This window comes from Varroa jacobsoni, unplaced genomic scaffold, assembly GCF_002532875.2.
Source record: "Varroa jacobsoni isolate VJ856 unplaced genomic scaffold, vjacob_1.0 contig01347, whole genome shotgun sequence".
NCBI classification, from domain to species: Eukaryota; Metazoa; Arthropoda; class Arachnida; order Mesostigmata; family Varroidae; genus Varroa; species Varroa jacobsoni.
The window spans coordinates 14,895-41,537 of record NW_019214626.1 but is presented as its reverse complement, the minus strand read 5'-3'; the positions used below and the strand labels follow the sequence as shown (position 1 = coordinate 41,537).

General features: G+C 41.7%; 1 protein-coding gene across 5 annotated transcripts; it reads right to left on the bottom strand.

Annotated features, from left to right (window-relative positions):
* Positions 1-328: 328 nt before the first annotated feature.
* On the bottom strand, positions 329-23,178 carry LOC111271981 (protein kinase C-binding protein NELL2a). 5 transcript variants are annotated; one of them, XR_015315555.1, is made up of 16 exons: positions 22,455-23,178; positions 13,554-13,748; positions 13,106-13,259; positions 12,726-12,849; positions 11,926-12,072; positions 11,482-11,775; positions 11,067-11,252; positions 10,214-10,436; positions 9,768-9,846; positions 9,204-9,376; positions 8,663-8,890; positions 8,006-8,418; positions 7,347-7,589; positions 6,161-6,258; positions 3,165-5,200; positions 329-2,404 (listed from the first exon to the last, which is right to left on the bottom strand). XR_015315555.1 is itself a non-coding variant. In XM_022853079.1 (16 exons), exons 1-15 carry the CDS (start codon positions 22,690-22,692, stop codon positions 5,038-5,040), a joined length of 2,958 nt encoding a protein of 985 aa, XP_022708814.1. In that variant the 5' UTR covers positions 22,693-23,178; the 3' UTR covers positions 329-2,404; positions 5,001-5,037. The 5 variants fall into 5 exon arrangements, 1 of the variants encoding a protein (XP_022708814.1); XR_002687257.1 differs by having other exon boundaries at positions 4,508-5,200; XM_022853079.1 differs by having other exon boundaries at positions 5,001-5,200.
* Between the last annotated feature and the right edge of the window lie 3,465 nt (positions 23,179-26,643).

The following is a 26,643-nucleotide window of genomic DNA, read 5'->3' as shown; positions in this document are numbered from 1 at the left end:
GTGCTTCCAAATTTTTCTAGACGTAATAACTGTAGCTCCATGCGTGCTTCTATGATCACACCAAATGCGGGAACGATTTCTAGATCACAATTCCGCTTAATCATCATTTCGGACTTCTCTGCCAGAGTGCTCGGCCAGAAGCGATTGCGATGCGCGATCGTTTCGAACACTCCACAAGAACTATCTGAACCTTTCGTTTGATCTGATAGTAAATCCCTGTCACGTATGACGTATTTGTATGATCTCGCTAGGCTTTTCGAGCCTCAAGATGCGGATTTTCCTATCAAATCAGTATATTTCGACCGGTATTAGTAACGAGAGGTGGACGTTGCGGAAGGTCTTATCGTTTATTTTTGCTCGCATATATATTACAGCCTATTTAAGTTCTTTTTCGCTTGGCTATATTTACACTTGTCGTATATTAGTAAATTATATTTTCAATGATGGCTGTTCGCTCGTTATATGGTCATTTAGCAGCGTCTTGTTTAAATCACTTTCGGATTCGGTACTCTTCATTAATAATTCAGTCTAGTATATTTCGTGAACGACCCAGGTCTGTACACAGATAGCCCACACACGTGGCTGAACGGACGTTCTTATCGTCTCGGAGTCGCTTTGAACTGGTCGTGTCTGTGAAGCGTCGATGCTAAACATTAGGAACATGTTTTGAACGTGCGCAAGACTAGAGACAAGAGATACTAGCTTAGTTAGATCGTAGCAGTAATTATACTAAGAAAATAACTCCTTTATATATTATATTATACATTGCAACAGGGTTACGCGTACATAGACTAGTGTACAGTTACCCATCTCATAAATATACAGTAAAATATCGTATTAATAATTTACTACTATCTTGTATTGCTCCAATTATCTCTGTAAGATTTGTTTTGTAATTTTATTTTCTCATGTTATTATCGATGCGCTTGTTGCATCTTTTTCATCGACTTTAAAGACGACATTTTCCTGAAGGCCACAGGGATCCTAAAAAATCATAATTTCACTATGGTAAGATTTTTTTCAGGTGCGTCTTCCTCTTAAGTGGATGATCAAAGCAACGTCAGCCCAGCAAATACGATCAGTAATTATGGAGCTTACGTTTTTTGAAGTAAGAAGTGATCCGCGCCATGTATGCATATCATATAGTCAGAGCGAACAAGAATACAGTAGACATCACCCGAGTTAGTTGAACGATTTGTCGCCTCTTTTACATAACATGTGATGTAAAAGCTTGCTCTGTCTCGACGTGATACTGGATAAAGTTAGTAAATCGCTAGTAATTGGTTGAATAGCATTTGGCAGCCAGGTAAGCTAGGAGGGCAGCACATGTCGACAAAATGGCAGCCTGAAGAATTTCTTATATTATAACGATACGATATTATACATAGTGTGCATGTGTGTGTGTGTGTGTCTGTATGTGTGTATATGTGTGTATATATATATATATATATATATATATACATATATATATATATACGTATACATGATAGTAAAACTTGTCGTTGCTTGGTATTCTTGGCCAGGTAAAATTCAGGATCATTTGTCATTGGCGTCACATAGCCTATATATTTTTCATTAATTATCATAAAGAAATGACTATTATATATTATTAAGCCTATAAAAGTTTGTTAATGTGAAAGAGGGTAAAATTCGCCCGACACACTCACTAGTTTAGTGATCGTTAGACTTGTGACAACAGTGTCGCTAATGGTCATAGCCAGTGCAGTAAACAATGGCTGAGTTGTCCGAATCATTTTCGAGTTTATATTTCCTCGGTGAAGTGGTTCCAGTGAGACGTTTCGCGAAGTAGATGAAGAGCGAATGGGTTTAATCAGCGATCGCTAATACCTGTGTCAATACGTTCCAGGCTTTAGCGAGCTAGGCGATATCTGGTGATTGCTAACCAGGCATATTGTCTTCCAGTGCTTAGAAGCTTCATTTTCTTCGTTCTTCCTTTGATATTTTTCAAATGTTGCGTTCGGTCTTTTGTTGGTGGTGGTGATCCTTACCGACGCCGGTCCCGACGCTTTTCAGGGCAGAAGGATGCTTGACGACAGTCGTCAAAAGTTGTTCGAGGTAGCTTAGTATAGTTGCTGTGAGTGACACCGTACAACCATTGATTAACTGGGATCAACAGCTGACGAATCGCGGTTGCACGAAGCAGGCGTTTTTAATTTTTTGTTAGGTAAGTGCCAATGGCCGAACTTGTGCTTGCATTCGCAGTTCTTCATGCAAAACTCGTTCGTGGAGTAAGATACAATTGATGATTCGGGGCCGCACTGTGAGTTCGATGCAGTCATGAAGTCTCCTCATTGTTTCTATATAAACATCGTGGTTGGCTGATGATAGCGACGAATGGTCCACACGAGTCGAATTGGCCACTCTTCAGATCTACTGCGAGCTCCTGTGCATTGAGATGATAGATTCCTGTTAGTATCTTGTGCGTTACTTCGAAACTAGCTCTGGCTTAATGTTCTAAAATAGAATGAGTAAATTCACCACATCGTACCTCTGACTCAGTTAAATTCGTCTCAACCCAAGGGAAAACAAAACATATTTTCTAGCACAGCATTGCACGTGCACTATTCGACGGGCCCATTTTTCTTTCGGCTTCGTATCAAAGCCATCGCAGCAAGACAACGCTTTTCGGAACAGATCGGCATCGTCGACTTGATTGCTTGCAGAGGCTCCTGGAGGATGTAGTGCTTGGTTTAGCAAGGAGAAGTTTACAACATCCTTGGACATTGAGTGATTTAACGGTTTACAGCTAAACAATCGTACATACGATGAGGGTATGCTTGGAACAGCGCTCACTTCTAATGTTAGCAATGTTCGAGAGAAATGATCAAAGATGGACATGCGGAAATTCCTAATATAGTGCACGCTTCTTCCTCGGCTTGCTTTTCAACCTCTCGCGCGTCCGCTGTCCAATAATAGCTCAATCGAGCTTCAACTACTGTGAAAAACGTAGTCCTTCTTTGGCAACCGATCCTACTTAGAGCACGATTTGTTGTGGTTTAATAGAAGTTGACAGTACGTTACGACGCTTACGTCTTTACATTTTTAACATGATGTCGAGTCAGCGTAGAGAGAACGCTTTGAATATCTACACCTGTAAAGACTGTTACACTGCGGAGCGTGCTGTTTTTCTAGCTCTCGCTGACCTTTTTCTAGTAGCAGACTTTACATAGTGCGGTTAGCCAGAACGTCCAATGGCCGTCGGGAACAGGCTGTCCGCTCGGTTGTTCGAGCGTTATTTTCCATATACTGTGACCGTCACATGAAAAAAGCGACTGCAAATAAGAAGCACGATTCAGATGTGTGTTCCCCCTACGGGTCGCCTCATATACAACGCATGTGTATGTACATCACGACATTTGGCTTTTATTGAATTTTTCGTTTTCATCAAAATAGAAAATATATAATAATTAGATCACAACTACACGGTTGTTGCTCTATAAGTTGAAATGACCTATGCTGAACGCTAACTTTTAGAATGAATTACGGTGCAGCGATTAACATATCACAGACTTACTACCAGTTTGATTTTCTCCTAACTTTTATGTTTGCTTGTCTCAGCGAGAGAAGGGATAAAACCTGAAAGTAAAAAATATTCCACACGGTATGTTTAAAGCCATCAACAACATCGCTATTCAATCTCACATCGTACGGAAACGGTATCGTTCGGCATCGATGGCCAGCTAACTAGCCCTATCGTGATTGCTTTGTACGCGTCTCCATATACAGTTTCAACATCCGTCGTCTCACCCCGCGTCGACTCATTTGTGCCATAGCAGCACAGCTAAATGCCACGAAGAATCATTCGGAAACAATTTACCAATTACGATTTCGGCACTCGAAACGTTAGGCCGATTAAACACGTTTCGCTACGGTACTGCCATTTGCGTTGAAAAAAAACAGAGCTCGAGTGGGCAGGAACGAACTTCCCATTGGACGTGATACGGCAGAAAAGCGACCACACCTCAGGGCAACCAAGCTGGATTTTTTGCTAGGTCTCCTCACTAGACGGATGTTCCTATAAGCTATAAATAAATACTATTACAATGGTTGTCGTAGCAAGCGTAGCTGGAGACACTGTACTGCGTTGCTAATGGCATATTTATATATCGTATCACTACGACTGGTGAAAGTATCTAAATTATTATCTTTCCACGCCTTTCTCTATATGAACCGCACTCCGAATCAGTCGCGGCCTATCGTAGGGTGTAGCAATAGGCCGTTCGATGTTAATAACGAGTCACTCAACAGAACGTTCTTTATAAGACTACCGTATCTTCGATTTCGTTCACGTCAAACGTGATAACGGCATCAATCCATTAATGAAGCTCATTTGTTTTTGGTTTGACCGCTTGACGATTTTCTAAAAGCTCTCTAGCGATTTTCAGCTGAGCAGACGTCCAGTTTGCTACATGCGGAAAAATTGTCTGTTTAGTTACGACTAGTATGAAGGACCTCTAACACAGTTGGCCAGTCCGCATCGACTTACTTGTAGATCATGTCTGAGTGCAGACAGTGTCGGTGCAGTTTCACGCCTTAAAAATCGGTTTGTAATTTCTTGACATGTCGCGGGTAGTTGCATGAGTTCGTCTGACATAGGCGCTTCTTTAAACTGTACGCCCCGGGCGTCACGGGTTTTCTATTGGCCGCCCTGGTTATTCGTTGTTGTTGTTGTTGTTGTTGTTGTTGTTGTAGGTAGGCGCTGTCCCTTAGACTCGGTATTTCATAACCACGAAACAGGCGTAGTGATGATGGTTACAGATATAAGCAGTAAGTCGTGCTTGATAAAACCTTCGTGCCGTCCATCGATGCATATATCGTCGCTCATGTGATATAAGATAATAAGATTTTATACATACTGGAGCTATTCAAAGAACTAAGATGCGTTAACTTTATAGCGAGAGGCTGATGCGTCCGTTTTGGAAAATCGACTGTAACAACCTGGGCCGATATATATATAGGCAAGTACGAAAAGGCACTACCCTTGAGCATACACAGACGATGAAAATAGGCCGCATATTACTGGGAGTGCCTAGTTTGGACTTCATTATCCAGCGGGGCTCTTGGCAATCCGGTCCGATTCCGATGGCGACGTCTCAGTGCGACGAGCATCAGACCAAATATCATGACCACCACTATAATGAGGAGCAGACACGCTATGCCAAGATACGAAAGACTCACTCTGAAAATTGGCGACATGGAAAATTCAGTGTGGAGTTAGTTACATCATTTTAAAATTAAGGGCGCTCTGTCTTTTTTCGAACGACCTCTAATGCTGTGATTCGATCAGCGGCGATACGAGCGTCTAGCGGCTATTAGAAGTGTTAGCGTGACTAATTGTTTTGACCATTATCTGGGAGAAGTTGCCGAAACATGCTCATAGCGTCGATGCAAACAAGGGAGTGTATTATATAGATCTTTTTTCCAACTGGGCTTTTATTTGTAAGCCGAAAAGACCTAGAACGAGGAGAAAACAAACAGACGGGCTCACAACAGCGAACACTTCCTGTAGCAGCTTTATGTTTGATAAATATATTTTGATTGTATATCTGTGTTTAGTGATAGTGCAGAAATTTCTCTCGCAACAACTAGACATGCCTCGACGGAAATAGAGGAGCTTCCTATTGACGAGTGAATACTTCTGCTTGAGATATATTCATTGTAAATCAGTATGGCATATACCATATCAAGGCTATATACTTATGCTGTTCAGATTTTTCCGTTTATAGTGCTCTAATCTCTATGAGTATAACTTTAAGTAAGTAGTGTGTAATCTTCCACTTAAAGGTTTTCATTTGAAATATGAAAAACTCGTTGCAAAATTTAGTATCAACTAACCACATGTCTGAGCTTTCATTGGTTGCGTCCAAGTAAAATTGGATTTTCCGAACACTACAGAAAATATCATGCATTACTACTTTCATCCTCTCTGTATCGTCCACACAAACAAACTGCAAGTTCACTTTGTTTCGGTATGTCATATAAACAGATGTAAGTTATTGAATGACATGCATTTCTATGTAGCATGTAAAACTTTCGTAGAAAGAGATAACATGCGTTAAAATAATTAAGTAAAGTTACTACTGGTTCGGAGTTCCGGCTGGTTTAGTCCGGGAACTTAGCCTACGAAAAGAGAAGTTACCCCGGAAAAGGTTGTTCACTCTGTTGAAGGTGGCTTGAAGTCGAGGTACTGGCTACCGTACTGGTGGCTATTATTGGGCGCAGCTCAGGTTCGCCCACCTGCCCGAGTGGGCCGCACAGAAAAAAAACCGCGGAAATAACAGCAACACAACAAGAACAAAGCCGAGTCAGAAGGAAAGTAGATGGCGAAGATCAGAGCAATGCAATGGACAGACAACTTGCGGCACAGATTAACATTAGGAAAAATGCATTCATTAATGTTACAATGAAAGTTCTGTTGGCGATGAGTATTACATGGACAGAACAATGGATGGATTAGTACGTAAAGTTTTATTGTGCAATATTTCTTTTCATATCGCCTCTGTAGAAATACGACATACAACACATAGGCCTATTCAAATATATATATATACGTGTAGTACCAGCTGATTCTTATCGCTCGTATCACCTTTGTAGCGTTCTGTCTACTAACCATTCCATGCAAAGTAGTAAAAAACACTATACATTTGGTGTTCTAGAAATAAATACATAGATAGAAAAATTATCTGTGTTTTGTAACCGTGTGGTGGTTTGTCACGTTTTTTAGCGACTGTTTATTTATGGCAGGCTATAGCGTATCGGTAACAGATGAACAACTCTTTTGTTACTCTGCATATTAAATCAGATATGTCGTGTTTACCTAACATGTAGCTGTTAGGATATCTGCAAAAGTGTTATCTCTATAGAGAAAGGTTTGTATTAAAGAAAAGTCAGTTCCGTCACATGTGTCGTCTGACAAACATGTCAATGGCGGGACTTCTGGTCCATCAAGCGCCCCCTTTTGTCCACAGGTTCATACTAATAGAAACCACTTTTGCTGTTCGTTTTCTACAATTTATGCCGAATGCAACAGGGACTTGTTAACGCAAGTACACAACATACTTCATTTTAACTAAGCGCCTAGAAGATTCGCGTTTCTTAAAAAACCGCTGTTATTGCAAAACGCATCGCACCAGGGCACTCCCCGCTCCGCCTGTTCGGTGTACATATACGGTATTCAAAGGTATGTAGGTTTACCCTACGTTAGTGTGTGCATGTTTAACGTCTTGAAAAGACATTTTTTGCCTTGGCACTTGTGCTTCTTTTGGCTTTTGCTATGAGGAAGGCTAACCATTATGGCTAAACCGTGAAATTAACGAGCCATTTACCTTGGGCGAAGATATTCGTGCCCATGGATTCTGTGAAGATTCAATAAACAACGACTGGGGCGGCAGATGACAACCGCGATCTCCTACACTTCTAGGCCTACTCTCCTGGAAACCTCCGAGGGGACTGACTGGAGCACAGGCGTCCTGATCAGGACAGATTGGACAGCAGAGGCCTGGTGGCTGTTGAGGGTTTGGGCAACTTAACGGCGGACACAGAGGTTTCGAACAGCGAACGCTGCCGAACTATTCACGTCCGCGAGTAGATCATCAGTAGCGGCAACACGTCGAAAATTGGATTAAAGGAAAAAAGTTACTTCAAACATTATGCAATAACTATTCCACTGGATGTCTTATTAATCCCCATCGATACAAAGGGTTATCAATTGGTACGTAATAAGTAGTGATACTTGTCGCATTCAATCGATAAGTGCTTTACTCCTACTTGTTGTGAGGATAACGTCGATAATCATATTATGGTTTAATCTCATCTAACAAGTTTTTCATATTGTAATTTATCACACTTAAACTATAGGTATCTTCTTGCTGTAAAATGAGTTACCAAACTTGTAGCAGTATTTCAATATCAGCATTAAGCACAGTCTTTGCCCGGTCTCTATGGATTGCTACACGGTACCCTGCCGTAAATTTTGTTTACTCACGGAGCATGTACAGATTTCGCAGTCTTGAATGAAGCGTTGGCCATTAGCAACGACTTCGATGGAGCCATCAGTGGCGCGCAAGCGACACTGTGACTTTTCCTCCTGAAAACAGTGAGGACAGCACGCCCGATGCATTTGTTGAGGATCGCTACAATCACAACTGAATGAGCTTCGCAACGGCGTTCCTCGTCGACAGGTATAAGAGGTACAACCCCTTTCGATACTGAACGAGCTGCCGTCGTTTACGCTGCCGCTGAAGTTCAACCTTCTATCGACTACACGGCAACTCCAGCTAGTTACATTGGCACCGCTGGAGTCCACCGCGGGACATGCACACGTGAATGAGCCTTCTCGATTGATGCAGTTGCATCCGCTGGGACATGTATATGGATCCATGGCGCATTCGTTGATGTCTGCAGTAACAGTCGACACGAAGTAATAAGTGAGTGCTCTCACGACGTTCATAGCATTTCTATCTAACGCAAACGCTCTGTGCTTGCCCATGGACACGGGTCAGGTGGGAGCTATAGCCATTTCTAGGACGAGATGATGCTAGAGATATAAAATAGTTTCTCTTTTAGTTGATTTCGGAAGGAAATTATTTCGGTGCTATAGATATAACCTCAAATAAAGGTAAGCTAAATATTAGCTTGTGACCTGCACAGTGCAAAGTCCCATTGTATGCTTCAAGCTGGAAACCGTCCTTGCATTGGCAGTAATAATGGCCAGGCTGGTTGATGCAGATGGCATGTTTTCCGCACATGTTGGATCCAGCACATTCATCAATATCGTATTGGCAAAGATCGCCTCGGTATCCAGGACGGCATTCGCATAGCCCCGGAGCTTTACAGTAACCTCCATGTTGGCAGTCGGTTGTGCAAACCGCTACGGAATAGAATTTAATCGGGGACTAAGTTAGTGTCTATTGCAGTTAATTATTTCTTAGCGGCTTAATTGGTCTCTCGATCTTCGATTTGAGAAGTACTTCTTTCGTGTGGCAACTGGCACATATGGACATGAGTTTACGAATGATAAATAATATACCCTATATTGCAAAATTAGGAGTGCTTCAACTCGACTGACACTTTGTAATGGGTCCGTAGAATCAGCTGAAACGACAGAATCCCGTCGTCGATCGGGCAAAAAAAAAACGCAAACTACAGTCTATAGACGAGCGCTAAACCCATCTTATACTCACGTTTACACGCTCGGCCTTCGCTTCGGTACCCTTCAGGACATACACACCGGAAACCTCCATTCGTGTTTATACATGTGGCTCCCGAGTCGCAGAAATCTTTTTCGGCGCACTCATTAATATCGACGCAAAAATGCCCGACTGAATCCATACGATATCCCTCCTTACAATTGCAACTGCGAACGTATTTTGCATTTAGGTTCACGCATAGATTATTGCTTGTTATAGATTTTCGTCTTTCTTTCTATGTATATTCATAGGTCATGCACGTACAATACGTTCGCTTGATAAGCCTTTTTTTTTCAGTACGTGATTCCAGGACTGAACTGGTTGATTGGGTACCTAGTTAACCATTATTTGGTCATCTTGACGAGACCTCCAATAGGTGAAATGGTGGAAAATGGCGTCTTATTATCATGCGTTGCATCGGCAACATAGCGATAGCAGTAATTAGCACGAGGGCAAATAATGATAAAACTGATTCAAATCTGTAAGTGCTCAGGTTGGATTTATGGGTCAGATGAGCGGAGCGTTTCTCCAATGGTTCTGGTAGCAAAAACTACTCACTTATAACCTCCTGGAGTATTTTCGCAGACACTGTTTCCGGAACAATGATTTAAGTCCTTTGAAGCGCACTCGTCAATATCTGTAACAGTCGAATAAATTTCTTTGCCTGTACATGGTACGTGATTGATGATGACAAGTTGTCATGGTAAGTATATTGAAAGCTGTGCATAAAGTTTTGACTTAAATCATGATTAAATATATGATTAGGTAAACTGTGAACGTCTGCATTATTATCTTTTTTTGTTAATTAAAAACCGTGTGCGACCTTAAAACCGGTGGAGATAACGATAGCACTAGACATCTAGATTTCTAAGGAAAAGCTTTGCGTGTTGCTTAGGGCGTCTATAGTCAGTCAATGACAAGAGCTAACCAGTGTAGAAGAAAATGTTTATTACCATCGTTTATGTATGCCAAAACATTTTTATCCTTAAGGCCCAGTAACATACCTTCACATTTAGTGACACCGTCGCCTTTGTAGCCCTGATCACAGGTGCAGCGTGGATTCATCATATGGTTGCTACAGTGGGCGTTTTCGGCACAGGCGCCTAAAAATGTCCCACAATGACGCCGCAGGCAAATGGGGCAACAGCCGTCCACCGGCAGCGCCCGATCTTCTTCGGGACAGGCCAGAGGTGGGCAGGTCTTATTGTTGAAGGTGATAACTCCCGCCTGACAAATCATTCATTCCACATCATGTCTATTATTCATTGTCACAGTATTATACAACAGGAAGAGTAGAGCACAGTTGGACCAAAGAAGATGATCCTAACCGTGCTTCCATCCTGGCACGTTCTATTCTTCGGCTATTACTCATTAATTAATAGTAACAGTATCAGTCGAAGACAGTTTTCACCTTATTGCTAAATAAAGCTATCGTTCGTACACACATCAGCACGCATTTAAGTCGCTTGCCGCTTACCCCGGGTTCATATACAAATTTGCATCTCTTATTCAGAAGACTTACTCAGTGCGTGTGCAATAATTAAGCTTCAAATTTCCATATCTACTAATTATCATCGGCGATCAATGAAGTACTCGAAGTAAAGTGATGGAGGCACGTTCACGAGGGGAAAAAATATTCTAATTAAATTATTAAAGAATATTTTAATTAATACGCAGATATGTGAAGGCGATCAGGGTGTAAATTAAATCTCTAAGTCCATCGTAGAAATGTTCTGACGTTATATTCTTGATTTCCGGTCATTCCAATCTTCCTTTGCTAGCATAAATAGACTGCATTTAAACGGGTGTTATTTTTAATAATATTTTATAATTTAAATCAAATAGCTGCTCGCTTACATTACACGTCTTTACAATGCAGCCCGTAAGGGATCGCGACGTATAGACAGAATCCCCGTGAATAAGAATATCAGCTCCATCAGAGCAGTTTCGTCCGCATGTGGCTTTGCAGCACGGATCCAACATCGGGTCTGAGCAGTTCACGCGACTAGGACATGGTAACGGTATGCAGGTAACATTTTTGTTCTGAAAAATGCGTGAACAAAGTTAGAAGTTAATGAATGTGCTGTTACAGTTATGCTTGATGATGTCTGGCCTACTTTTGCACCCATGAAACAACTTCAGTACACCTAGCAGGTGTGGTTGTGCAAAGCTGTGTTCGATGAATAATATAAACGCAAACGCTGGTGGCTTTTAAAGGAAATTATCTCATCGTCAATAGATATTCTATTGCCATGCTATTTGCAATGTTTACCTCGCAGGTGCACTGTTTGCAGCCATCTTTCCAAGTTTCCAGGTTCTTCTTGGTCCTAGCCTGGTCAATTTCACAAACTGGCAAAACGATTTTTTCTATCTGATCAACGCTCTGCTGCATCCTCCTTAATGTGGCCCGAACCTCATCTAGGTCCTTCTTATACCTTTGCTGTTCTTGAACAAGTTGTGCTAACCTTTCGTCTTTGTCCTGCTGAGACTCGTCAACAAGCCAGGGGCATTGAAACCGTTGCAATGCCTGGGGCCCTGCTGCTAAGTAGACGTAACGTACTTCATCCTGTGTCAAAGCAATTAATTGATGTAGATAAACTCGCAACGTTCTGACGGAGAAAAGAGATCGTCTCAGAGAAAATAATAACAGTACCTGGAACGTAACAAATTTAGATGTATATACTTTTATGCGGCTCCAGACTGTGTGTGTACTAACCAGAAATGCATCAGCTTCTCTTCTATCGAAAAGTACAAGTTGGGCGTCTTGCGTTATGTGGGCACGGCCGCCAGATAGAGATAGTTTCCCTTTATGTGTGCAATCAATAAATAACGCTACCTGGTTTCCTGTGAAGCGTAATGATATCTGTAAGATCCGTCGAGAAACAGAACGTTAGGTCAATTATAACCTCATACGAATGACGTCACGTTAACGACACGTAAATGAAGCACTCATTTTTACAAATCGAATTTGCGAATAAAAAAAGTGTTTTTCTAGCATTAGTCAGATAGTAGCTGGTAATATGCAGTGCTTATAGGAACTACAGAACAGCAATATTTATTTGACTACAATGTCTTGTATCGATCATCAATGGTGACCTTGTAACAAGCTAGACTTTATAATATTGGCTGGGAGGTATTCGATACTGAACCATAGCTCTGGGGAACACAATTTCGAATTATCGTTGTAGAAGATAAATCGTTTAATTTTTCAAGGCTCTCCAGGTGACGATGTAGAAAGTCTGACCTTATCCGGTAATCAGATTTAATCGGCAAAATTTTTTCCTAGGTCAGATCAAGTTTAAGGAGTGTGCGATAGCGAGATGAATCGACGGTTTGATAATCAAGCAGCGCGTGCTCACGGACCTGCAGCGGCCGCCTCGGATTCCCTTTTTTTTTCAGTTCATTTCCTGTTAAAAATGTTGTTTTCGCTGTTTAACAACTTTAAGTTAGACTTACAAACATAGTTGTAAGATTGAAGCGTTAATGCAAATTATCGCCAGAGATGGCGCTACTTACATTGTGAAATTGGTTGTTGGCCAGCTGAACATACGGGAAGACTTTTCTTCGCCAGACACCTGCAGGACTACTGTAGCATATCGAAACTTCAGCATGTTGCGAACTGATTGTTATCTCCAGCAACCTATGGTTATTTGTGCATTACCTCACGTAAGTATCGATACAAATCAAGAATCCCATCACCAACGAACAAGATTTGACGCGAAGAATAACGCTAAACATGTTTTCTGCAACAACCTGTATGGATTTAATTTTTCAAATTTAAAAAAAAAAACTTCACGTTTTTCCTATAGACCGATAATTGAACGTGAAAAATTGAAGGTTTACGCCTGACCAACAAATAGAACATACAAGAAAGTAGCGTCAGAGGATATACTAACCCTTTGTTTATCGGTGCCGGTTGATCGAGTGATAGTAGAATGGCCTGGGATCCAATTTGTTGTTGGAGATTGGCCATTATTGTAAAGTCGTTCTGCTCAAAGATCTTTAGAGCAGATTGCAGAAGCGTGTGATTTTCTATCCGGAATGGTCTATCTAGAATGATCAAGAGATCGTATGCGATTGTATACGAAAAACAGTTAGATATTTTTCCGAAGTTGCAAATTAAATGTTACCAGATCGAAACATGTAGCAAAACGAGGGATTTTCGCCGTCGAGGCCGAGGGTCGACGTGGTCTCGACGACTAGGACATTTTTATTGGTAAAAAGGGATACCAGTGCAACAACTAACGCGCCTTCATTTGTTTAAGAGAAAACGTAGAAGTGCCAATCCTTAATAAGCGTGGTTATAGCATCAAGCAAAGTTATTAATCGTGGCTAACTAAATACCTGCTGAACTGTATTGTCCTCTGGTATAGAGCACTACGGGCTCTTCCTGCGACTGCTGCTGGACCTGATAAGAATATTGTATGGGCCGATGTTGATCCTGACGCGTCGTCTGGTATTGAGGCGTCACTGCCCGCTGATTATTTAGCGCGGAATCTCCATCTCTACTTCCCATGACTGGGTGTATGTGGGGGCCCACTACCATAACACAAGTTGAAAGGTCAACAGTTAACTCAAGCTGAAGGTTAAAGAAACGTTTTCTGCCATAGATGCGTCGTGTTTATCAATATAGTTACTAGCATTTTTTTCGATCCTTGCAGGCTACGTATCCGGAAACAGTATATACACTTCCCATACTATATATATTCTATATATTCATATCTTTATCATTGCCGTACTAATAATAAATGGATGCTCACATTTGCAAGACATATAGCTATACGTACGAGATTACGCTAAAGGATGGCGGTAAGATACAATAGAAAATAGCAAAATATCAATTCATAAATCGCATAACACCAATCAAAGAGAGGGGATCGCGCTAGTAGGTCTAACGATCCATGTATACTCTTGCAAATATTGCGTAAATGGCCCGTTACGTTCATGGGCTGCGTTTATTGAAAATAAAAAAAATATTCGATATGTTCAGTTAGACCCAACGTCGAAAAACGAAAGATATTTTATAGAAGAGTTACTTCGAAAAATTAATTCCTCGAATTATACGTGTACATGCATCTGTACTTCGGCAAGGCGGCCGACGCGAACCGTTTCGCATTGACAGAACTTAAACGATTATGATTCGTATTTACTTTTAAGTTGGAACGCCGTGGAAAGCTGGGCAAACAAAGAAACATCACAGATTTTCTCAATAGTCTAATAACGACACGTTATTTTGCAAGATTTAGAATACTATCTCAAGTGGGTAAGAAGAGTAAAATGTAATCTTTAAACTGAGCCAGCGAAATCTAGTGAACACTAAAATGGTTGTGCTTCTTGTTCTCTTTATACGACAATGATTCTTATGGCTGAAACATTTAAAAATACCGCCATAATAAGCTATCTAATCTACCACGTAGTTGAACCACTCAGATGTTTTAGGTAGAACGCCCGGTCTCTGTGCGTAACTACTATTGGCAAACTCCCGCTATCTCGTCCCCGTAGAAATCTCGGCGGTTCTTGCACTTCAGAGCGCTTTGTTACGTGGTCGCTTATCCAGAACTGAGAAGAACAAAGATAGTGGTGAACGTTTGATCCCCTAATCACGTGCAACGTCAGAGAATGAAGCCACTTTTATGTTCAAGACCCACCCCCTTTGTGCGCTCTTCCAACTGGCATTCCTGGAACAACATCTATAGCGATGTCTTCGCGTCATTGGATAGTGTAAGATACACGATACAGTTCTTCGAAGACAAAAGATCTCGAGCAGTCGAGGGTGTCGGGTCGCGCGCGTTTCATATCTTTACTTTGAGCAAGTTCTTTGTTGCACTGTTGTACCAGAGCACCCTACCATACTTAACTTATCGACAAGAACACGTTCAAAACGTCCAACATCATATCGCTGGCGTGGGGCTTTCAGCTGTGAAGTCATAAAGCGCCGTCTGCTGTCGATCCTATTACTAGAAGCAATCTAGAACGCGTGATTTTCTATTTGGTTTATGTTAATGGCTGGCACTTATTCATTTAATTCTTTGTAAGGTGTTGCTGTTGGAGTAAGTGTTTTGTCCAGATTAAAATACAGTAGTTTTGTCTATGAATAAAGAGACATTACGAGCATTTTGCGGGTCACTAAATATCTTCACAACAAGACAGCATAACAAAACATCATTTCATAACACTATCAAATTTCCATAACGTCCCCGACTAAATCTAATGAAATAATTAAACATAACTAACCGTATATATATGTATTTACATTACTCCGTGCTGAAACGTTTTGACACCGTAAAGCTCGTTAACGCCAGAAAGTTTGGTGAAAACAATCTTAAATCGAAGTACATATCTGAGGGTGGCGAACAAAAGGAAAAACAAAGCCATAAATAGATCTAGTTGCCGATCCTGTGGCCGCATCGCACGAAATAAAATTAGCGTACGAAGGTGGCCGTCGCTAGGGTGTCAAGATAATGGTGTTCCACTAGGTGTCAGGGGGGATCTGGCGTTCACCCAACGGGTCGACACGGTTTACTGAACCAGATACCGTGCCCGGCAGTAATTCACCTAAGGTCAGCTAGGCTTAGCTTATCGGCCGTGAACCACTGTCCACCCTGGATCGTGCTTATTCATGTGACGGCTGCGGTTTAGCCTGTGACTAGTTTACTCGTAATCGCCTACAGCGTTCGTAGATATCATTAGAAAAATCTTAAAGCCGAACGGACCTGATAAAAGCTCCGCGCTACGGTTGTAAAGGCTTGAATGGGCCGAAAACCGAATGGATGTGCAGTGATGATGAAACTAACGAATAGTACGGGCCAGTCTCCGATATGATGCCTACCCATGTTGTGCAGATGGAGACAAAGTACTGCTACTACTCTGTCATTCGTATAATGCAGATTTTTATTAATTTTTGCACTAATTTAGGGTACATGCGTCGCCTTAGTCGACGGAAGGAATTTAATCAATCGATCAGTGACAAGCTTTAGGCTTGACTCCAGATTGTACGTGTATGCGATACAATCCTTGAGAAGTCCTTCTGAACAAATGGCCTTCTGTAACTTTGGGCAACAATCGATTGTAGTGGGTCATTTGTTTTTGCGTTAGCCGCTTCTGAAGAGTCGAATATACTGATAGATAAAGCTGCGATCTAAGCTGAAAAACAGCAAAAGATTTTCTGGATTACGTACGATCAGTTAGGCACATTTCGATAGTGCATCCGACCACGAATTAGGCAGACCGCATTTATTTGCATCTGCATATTTAAATATACTCTTCAAATTGCAGGGTACTCGCCACGCCCTTACCGTAAACAATCTGAACTCGAATTGTTTTTTTTGTTTAAAGCGTGAAGGGCGTATACATATTACGTACACGTACGGATACGATCGTTACTCTATGGATCAGAGTCCATCGAAGGTGTCAGAGATATCGTTAGACATTTTAAATAACTCTACGCGTTAATTTCAGAACATTTTACCTAATATATTGTTTAATTTCAAACGTAAATGAGAAAAGATAAATTAATCATTTAATTTGTCCGTATGTATGCGCCATTTTCGAATCCACCTTGCGCAAAGTCAACGCTGGCAAACACAAAATCAGCGGGCAGACAATCACATATACAGGGCAAAACTACGGAATCGCATGGATCTTTACGGCGTAGAGGTCGTACTACTATATGCGGTATATTAACACGGTATAGAAATTTTAACGTAGTAAATTAGTAAGCAAGAGGCATTTGCAATTATTTGACCTGACGACATGGGCGGCCAACTAGTCTATGATATTATCACCGACACAACCAGCCCTGCTATCGACCTAGGCGGTCCAATTGAACAAAGCTAATATAGCTAGCATATTTACGTTAAATCAACTAGGTGCCACCACTGAACCGACCACCTTGGTGGGAAGTCCTTAATGGGACAGGTTGCCAGGCGCGGCTCTGCCTAATATGATGTGATGATGTTTAGGTGTGTGTCCTGGTAGGCAAATGTCAGGGGTCCTGCATGTCTCTGGAGAGCATCTATCTGGTGGAGCGTGAGCCCATAACACGCCAAAACTGAAAACGACGAGTCCTCGGGTCCCAGCAGAATGAAGAATCTTCTCCATCTTTGTTTTTTGCGAAATGTTTTTCTAAACTACGTGTAAGAAGCTGTATGTTATAAAATATTTTTCCTTCCTGTTTTTCTTTTAGAAAACGTTCTTTACTGTTGGATTTAACAGCTAAGACTGATATGGGAACTTAGCTCGAATCGTCAAGATCTAGGGTGCGTTCACTGTTTTCTCTGTGCTAAGCTGTATTTCAAGGTGATCAACTATTAGGTAGAGATTTTGAAGAAAATTGCAAGATAAGAAGCATTCTCCAGTAGTTGCGACCAGAAGGGTCCGATAGCGACTTAGTACAGTCAGCCAATGTATTTTGTTAAGATAGCAATATAATCATAAATTATATTTTATGCCGCACTAGCGCTAAAGGGTTATTTTTATGTTGCAAACAAAATCCACACAGCTTTCTTAAGTGTTGTAATTTGCGCACAAATGAACTCCAGAAGCAATATTCCGGGTATTCAAACACTTCAAAATCTTTCTGTTGTGTAATGGCAAAGCTACCACGTGGTAAAAAGGTAAAATTATCGTGTCATATAAGGCGAAATTGCTATCCTTGAAAGGTACGGGCTGAAACCCTATCGGACGAAGAAGAAAGACAGGGGTTCCACCCCTGAACCTCGGAGAGTCGCGGTTACATGTCTTAGCCACGAGAACGGAACGATTGCCGCTCATGAAGACGAGTTGTCCAGTTATAGTCGGGGACTTCTTGTGCTTAATGTGGGGCAATATAGTTGGAAAAGGCGAGTAGTACTTAATCCACTTGTGGTTAACTTGATTTCTTACAGCGCCGTTTACTGCGTCCGAGTAGAAAGAATACTTGGCATGCCTCAGGGAATAGCTGGGGAACTCGAGGGAGTCTGCCCGCCTAAGAAGGCCAGGGGCGCCTGTCCTATACAAATACCAAGGGTGGAAGGGGCGTGTCTGGCGGTACATTAGGACTGAGGAGCTGTTCAGTTGTCTCCTCACACCAGAAACAAATTAGGCCCAATAACCACGCCATGACTACTTCTGCAAGCTAAAGCCACTTAGGTTACAGAACACAGCTTTGCTACAAGAGATAGAGAAGCATAGTCAGCTTTTATGGAATTTTATCAAGTTTTTTCTACTATATAGACGGGGGTGTTGAATTAGACTGAGCTCCATAATTGTTAATAATTTCTCATAGATTTGGCTATGGGTTCTGCTCGATGAATAGCATCCGTCTGTTGAAAGGTTATAAGAATATTCATATCATATCGTTCATAATGAGGGAACTTTTTTTTTAAGTGTTTCTATTAAATCGACCGATCGTTCGTGTACGCGTCCTATAGCAAATACATCGTCAATATCTTTTTACTGAAGCAATTTTGGCCCACATTTCTCCGAACTGTATGGACTTGTAGAGTCGTCAAATAGGGCAAAGAATAGGCTTACATTGTTATTATTCCATAATAATCTGGCTTGAATTTTCACAAAAAAATAGGTACGCGAGAGATTTCAAACGGTGCCGTTAAGTAACAAGCGACAACACCGATGGATACCTATAGCGTCCGCCTTATTTTCTTAAGATCGGTGGGAGCGATTACAGGCAACACATAGTTATCGTAAATGGGCTTGTGAAGTATCTCTTTTGCCGGAAAAACGTGACGACATAAAGTATAATTAATAGAAGCGCCGCGGTTGATATAAATGCTCTACAAATGCAATTTCATCTTAGTGTAGTTTGTAAGCTAGATTCATCTCGATTCTTACACCTACAAGCAAGACAACCGATCAAGTTGTACACAGAAACATTGTTCTTTATTCCAGTTCGTTTCCATATTAATAATAATGTCTCGCACTTATATTTCCAAACCCAACAGAAGATCGTTTGCTTAATTTACTCTGTGCTTGCTTCTTGATAGACAAATAAAAACGGTTCAATAGTTAACGACACTGTTGTTTGCGTGGGGGAAGTTCCGCTGCTTAACAAGGGACGAAAAAGCCCTATTCCCACTCATATATATACATATATTTATTTTTTCCTGGCATTTTTCTCTGTATTTGTTTTTGTGGCCAGTGAATTAATTTAGGTCCCGATTTTGTACAGCCACAGTTGGTCCGAGCCTCCCGCTAGATTTAGTGGTGTCGCCGAACTTTCTCGAAAAGGCAGCCATACACCAGTAGCGGCCTGTGTGGTAGCAATCACAGCGCTGCTTGGTACTATTGTCCTGTTGCGGCCCCCGGGCAGGGCGTCGCAGCGGCATGCCGCGCGTCTAAAAAGGGCACTTCCCACCCGAAACTAGCTCAAACCGAAGCTGCCCAGCTACGTTCGCAAACCACTGAAGCGTTCCATCGAGAGCGAGACACCGTCGAACCGACGAGAGGACAAAAGCCTGCGCGACGCTCCGGAGACCAGCTGTGTATACGCTTCACTAGCGAAGACGATGTCGGCTGTGCTGCCAGCAAAGAGTACAGTTAGATAGGCCAGCGTTATCCAGTCGCGCGATCCTACTCATGTATGGTTAGTCCATCACAGGTCACAATAGCGCCAATGGCAGTGGCGGCAGTGCGTGATCTCAGTTGCCGCCGTCTTCGAAACAATCCGCCAGCTGTAGCAGTAGATAACGTCATAGTCATGTGGTTACACAACGGGGGTCTGAGCGATCCGTAGACTGAAATCAGGAGAGCCTGATCGAACTCTATAGTAGTGCAACCATCAAGTAAAAAGAGGCAGTACAGGGAATTCGACAGTTATAGAAGTTTCGGATCTTGGAAGTCAACTTATTTCCTGCCGGAGAAAGGGTGACTTGTGATGGTGTAGTTAGTCCGATAAAACGCTGGCCATACCAACGTCATAGGTCAGCTATAATATAACAGATTGGTCTATCTATTAAGAGCTGAAACATGGCTAGTGCTCCATTCGACAAAAGCTGTAACGTAAAATTTACAGACCGCGCACCTCGACTGTAGCGGACGGAATTGCGTGATATGTTGATGAACACGAATCAATTCGACGAAAAGCATTTTCACAACTGGTTGAAATACGAGGTGTGAAATATATGGGGCACTTCGCACCACTGGCCGTACCACACGTGACGAAATGTTTATGTGTTGTATTGGAAATAATTGAGAGAATCATTTTGACAATGTATAGTACTAACATTTGGCCGACATCCCATGATAAAACAATTATTAAGCAATTCAGTTGCTATGTGATGCGTTTCATTGGGTTGAAGCAATGCGTCGTGTTTGCACTTTTGCATACTGTGATCGTGTCATCTGCCCTCTAAAAACGTCTTGGGTATCAAGTACTATAAATCCCCTGTTAAACTGAGTTATGATCTTATTATTTAGAACACTTGTATTACAGGTTGATCTTGGGCCTGCTTTTCTCAGTGACTCAAGCGATATGTTCCGCAATATGTTCGAAAATGTTTTTATTTCATAAATTTAAATAACATACCAACAAAATGTTTTAAAAGAGTCTTGTTTTTCTTCCAGAAGGCCGTCGTTTCGCACCATGAGCTGCTGTCGAAATTTAGATCAGAAAATGTACACATGGTACCAAAAAATATCTGTCTCCTTACTAGTCTATCTAGACATTTTACCTACGCCCATTTAGGCATTCAACCCGGTTTATCTCGTTGATAATATTTCGTTCGTAAGTCAACTTCGGGAGCAATCCGAATCGCGAGGTACGAAACCTATCCGTCGGTAACGGTTTTCCGAGCTGCTATGTAAGGTCTTAACAAATGACGCACTCAAATAACTACGAGAATGATAACAGTGATCAATTAATAGTCAAGTCAATACATATTCCAGCATTGGCTACGTCCTTGAAAAAATGTTTTTTTTTTTTTTCGGAATTGGATCTTATTGATGGTTTACTGTGAAAAGCCATCTTTTGGACGTACTAGAATGTACACATCAATATCTGTTAGCATTTTTTAGTGTCTCAACACTCGGTCTGAACCGTGTCATTAGCGTACCAACGGATACTTTAGACCATTTTTTTCAAGCCCCAATTATCAGAGGCACTATTGCTTTAGTAAACCGTGCCACTTGGCCTATTGGAAGCGTGTACTCATCAGGCAATTCACATAGACATGTTATTTACAAAACATAGCGTTTAAAAATTGGCGCCTCGACTCGAAAAGCGTACATGTCCGACCAATATGGTGTATTCATTTTGTGATCTAATTTTCATTGATCATTCCAACGAGTGGTAATCACGCTTTTGTGAGCAAATGATAGAACATCCTGAACTCGTCAGTTAGTGGACACGGCGTCCGAATTAAATGAATGAAGACAGACTTAGTCTTAAAAATATGCGGTACTACCATTGTACTGAAGGTCCGAGAAGTTGACATCACACACTATGGTGAACTGTATTATTGTCAGATGATTGATGTATTGTTATCGTTAGAAACTTTCGTCGAATCCGCGAAAGATCTAACCAAACGAGTATATTAAATTCTTTGTATGCTAGACGTACCTGTCGTTTAAAGTGAAGCTTGCAATACAAACAGACCAGAAAATGTACCTTTCACTATGGTTACGGAAGATGTATCTATTCTGTTTATTTCAATATAGGTCAGACTATACCAGAGAATATCTACTCTAAGCGTACGCTCGTCTTTAGACGAACAGAATTTGCATTTACTTAAGCCATTGTGTAGGACGACATGTGCGTAGTTTTTCCAAGATTTTCAACAATTATCGATGAGAAAAATAACTAAAAAACTTTGGGCTTAAAGCTTTGCGTAACACTTTCACGGGAGCCATTGCCAGAAGATATTATTCGCGAATGTATTTAATTTGAAAGCTCACCTTTTTCAAACTGAAAGACAATTTCACGCTAACAAAAGTTAAGCGTTAACCTTTAGGTTCTACAATAGCTCTCTATCGATATATAGATACAGTAGTGCGGATTATTCGTAACCTAGACTGGATTCTGAAGCACCAAACCGGCAATCCCACTTGATACACGGATGCAGAACGTCTCAACAACGTTTCTTGTCGAGATTCGCTTATCGTGTCGCCAGTTAATTCCAGTGCTCAGACCAAGAATCTGCTCAGGGTGTCCTCATAACTTATTCTAACTATTACTCACCGCATTGGAAACTGTTCAATTCTGTCTCCCCATAGACCTGTGGAAAAAGCCGTACCGACCAATGTACTTACTACGAAAAGCGGCTGATGTCGATTCCAGTGTAGCTAACATCGTTGAACCTTTTGAGGTTTGGGTTCCGACCACCGTTGTGTACAGCGTCCAAAAGACAAGTGCCTTCAGAAGTAGGCCACGCCGCAAAACATCACTACAAACCTCTTTGAAAAATCGCACGCTCCGAACACCCCCCCCAAGGGCGTTGCCCCTCTCAGCCTTAACACGGAAGCTGAAGCTACATCGATTGTGGCACATGGCTTCCTGGTATGCATCCAAACATGATGCAGGGTATCGCTTACTATGAAGGACTGGAGCAGGCGGTCACATTGAGTAGCTTTGATTTCAGCGCACTTACGCCACTGCTCGACTACCGCCAGCAGTTGTGCCGTCAAAGACCTTGACTGACTCAATGTATACGACGCCTTGGGTCACTGATGAGCGATGTCGACCATCCACACACTACTCTATCTGGTAAAAACGCAACTAGAACTTTGGTGCTTCGATACAAACTAATGGGGGACAACATTAACAGACTAACTAAAGTTTTACTAGCTTCAGTCTCCTTTACTTCTTACTGTGTTTCCTTTTTCCAGTTAGAAAAAATAAGGAAAGATAGCATTCATTATTAACAAGGACAAAGGAACGGTAGGTTAGCCGTTCTTAGAACGCGTATCCATAGCTTCTGCGCTTTCCCCTTGGTGCGATATCCGCACTGGAAGGACGCAGAAAGTAAATACTAGCCAGCGCGGTCACGACGATAATACGATGCGTGGCTTGCGCATGGCCTGTTACATGATATTTACAGGCAGATTCAAAGAGAGAACAACACAAACTCAGCTGCTTCATGGCTACCACGTCGTGCTTGCTCGATAAATCGAACACACGTGCAGTTCACATCGATCACCTATCAAAGGGTGCAGAAGACGTGTTTCGCTCAACTGACCGTAGCACGAGGTACACCATTCAGTAAAATGAAAACTGAACGAGCAGAAAGACGTTGTAGCAACGATGAAAAGGCTTCCCTTAGGATCGAGGCGCGTATCGAGGCCCACGTATAAAATACATTCGATGGATTATTACGGATTGGTTCGGTTAATTCGTGGCTTGAGGCAAATCTTTGATTGGTGTCTCGTGTACCGGTTGATGTGTAGCAGTTTTTAGAAGCTTCGTTTTAGCAAATATGCATGCCTGATTGGCTTTTCTCTGATCTAGATCTCCGATCTGTTAGCCTATTGCTTGATAATCTAGCAGGCTCCATAGTCGATGCAACCGTCATTGAATGGCCTTGGTGATCAGCGCCTGTAATTAGACCAACAACCAATTTGCCATTTTGCGCGCTTGTGTTTGGATGCAAACGTTTATCCTGATGTGTATCTAAAATATTGCTAGAAATTCGTGGAGTAAACAGTACAAGCTACTGTGCTCGACCTCCCGAGAAGAAACTGAGATTTATTGATACGCTTCCGGAAATCGTAGGGAGTACATGCATAGGTCAGCGCTTCATGGTGAACATAGTGTCGTTTAAACGTCTAAGCAATAGGTTACGAGGTTTCTCTTCAAAACAGTTCTAGTTGGGACGCCCTTTTTTTTTTTACAAATTTGCTTTTTTTTTACGATAATTGGCGTATTTTCTGTTATTTTAGCGACTATGAGACAAAAACTCTGCAACTACCTAGTGGCTTTTGTTCAAATTGTCTAGCGACGTTTGGGTCATTTGCGTAATCCATTTTTATTAAATGTAATTTTTTTTCGCAGGTTTCTATAACAGGTTTATCTAATTGATATTTTACTAAATAACTATTTTATCAATGCTTATTTTTAATACATAAATCATAGGCATACGGCTTGCTACGCCGCATTGTGTATTTATCTTATTACAATACATGCCATTGGATGACTTGCACTCGCAATAGACTTCGCCAGGTTTTCATTTACTACATTGTTTGTTGACTGTATACACAATGCGTACTACAAATGTAATACCCATAGTACAAAGCCTCGTGTGACTTCGTTTCTGTACCCATTCAGCTGCTGTGTTTGCTGGGGCGATAGAGCGCCACGCGCCGACGACCTCGGTCACCGACTGTTCGACGATATATACTGAAGTCAGAGGAACAAAGTGGAAGTAGTTACGATGTCTGACTTTTCTCCCCCGTTTCAGAATAAAGCACCGGGGGGTTAGCGACAACATTGTTTCTCGAGGCTAATGTCCGCCTTTCGCTCGACCTTCAGCATGCGTAGGCTGTTTTCTGCCTTTTTGCTGTTTTTGATTTTTCTTCCGTGCGGTGTTCGTTCGTAGCCACAATCCTATCGAGCGCTGAAACGACGATGAACAGAGCGACACGTTACGTATCGTACAGGTCAGATGCTGTAGATGTTCGGTTCATTTTAGGACGACAGCACTGCCAGCGACTTCTAACGGCTTCTTTGGTCGCCAGATGGTGCGGGCGGTCATTGACGCGAAACGTTCGCTAAGCTGGCGAACCAGGCCTGGGAGCCAGACACAGACATGAAAGAGAGTGGCGATCCAAAGGGATCCCGTAAACAACAGTTCTAAAGTACAGTACAGCCGCCTACAGCACTTTAACATCCGAAAATTGAGTCAACAAAACGTTGCCGTCATGTTGTGTACGAGGTCCTAAGACCTAAACGCGATGTATGCGAAACCACCCAAATAAAATTTGGCTCATATTGATCGCGAGTCTATTCATACCTCTATACCATTTAGCCATAACATAATCGGAGACGTTTTAGTTGCCAACACTCTCTTAGAGACAGCAAGTTCGCATAGACATCAAAATAGTATAAGACACTGATCAGAAATATCTGAGAGGGCACTTTTTTGAACTTCCATGGCTTTGTGTATTCTGAGTATGCATATATTAAAACGAAGTTCGTCTTGGGCTCTAAACTAGTCAGTTATATTTTTTTGGGTACCGAGATAATATGCCATACAAGGCACCCTATAGCCTAAAAGAGTACTTTCCACTTTTTGTCGAACTTCTAGCGCATTCAATCATAAACGGGCACACGGATATCGAGATCATCAAAGTAAGATCGCATTTACCCCAAAAAAAAAAGTCAGTACCCTTCAGATGAACCTTTGCAGCTACAAACACTGAACTTAATTTCCGTCACGTTCACTGTTCATATGAGATTAATTAACAATCTATAAGTTCGCCCCGTAAAGGCTAACTACAGAGAGCTTCTTTTTATTGATAAATTCTTTGTGGTAAGACTTTACGTCTGCTACAAATCGCTTTGAATATAGCATCATCGTAGCAGTATATATATTCGACCTAAATAGTATTAACCAGTGCCAACGGTTAGTAAGTAAATAGCCTTCTGTCTTTTGACTGCATAAAAAGTTGCATTACATGTCATTGAAAATGTGAAAGCCATAAAGAGGGTCTAGCTTTTTGGCAATGGCAATAACGGAAACTGTGAATATCTTCGGATGGAAAGATTTCCTTCATCCTAATTTCCTAATGTAATTTGTAGACATGCATTTCATTATATTAATGCTTAAAGGATAAGGTCTAGCTTTTATGACAACAGCTTTCAGCCCTTTCAGCTTTTGACTTAAGTATCAATTATATTTCATTAAACAGAGCAAAACCAAAGATAACTTGAACCACCTGGTGTTCAAAATATAACTTCTCAAACTCTCTTTACCAATACGCGCATATGACTAATTTGGTGAGTTGAATTTATTTCGTATAGTAGTAGACGTAGTCACTTCCCGGAACTGATTATAGATAATGACCTCAAAACCCCTGCGGGTGTGTGCACCTTACCCGATGCCCGTTTAATGTATCTTGTCTGGGGAGGACTGCCTTGCTCTTTTCCTAACAGCGCTACACCTGATGACCGTTTGTAGAGTCACTACGTGCTTCGTTAAAGTCAGTTGCTCGACGAATCGGAGAACCAATGTAGAGAAAAACGCATAAGCAAACGATAAAGAAACCATCACCAACACGTCGAGTAGGTGTCGCTACAATCGGTCAGCATGGCTAAACCGATAGTGCATTGAACGAACCACGAACAATCCTGCCACCCAGCCCGCCTTGACTACTAGCTGATTTAGTGTTTTGGCAGTCAGCGCCCCAATGACTCATGGACTAGGACCAGTCGCGATGCTTCTCAAATAGATCATGTCGGCTGGATCTACCCTAAGGCCAAGTAGCTGTGAAACTGTACTGCACG

What these genes read in the sequence shown, in the direction of transcription:
- LOC111271981 (XM_022853079.1), bottom strand. Translation starts at nt 22,692, where the DNA reads ATGTGCCACAATCGATGTAGCTTCAGCTTCCGTGTTAAGGCTGAGAGG. An exon ending in GCATTGTAAAGACGTGTAAT is followed by an intron (nt 10,437 to 11,066) that starts GTAAGCGAGCAG and finishes ATGATTTGTCAG; the next exon opens with GCGGGAGTTATCACCTTCAA. An exon ending in CGGTGTCACTAAATGTGAAG is followed by an intron (nt 9,847 to 10,213) that starts GTATGTTACTGG and finishes CGACTGTTACAG; the next exon opens with ATATTGACGAGTGCGCTTCA.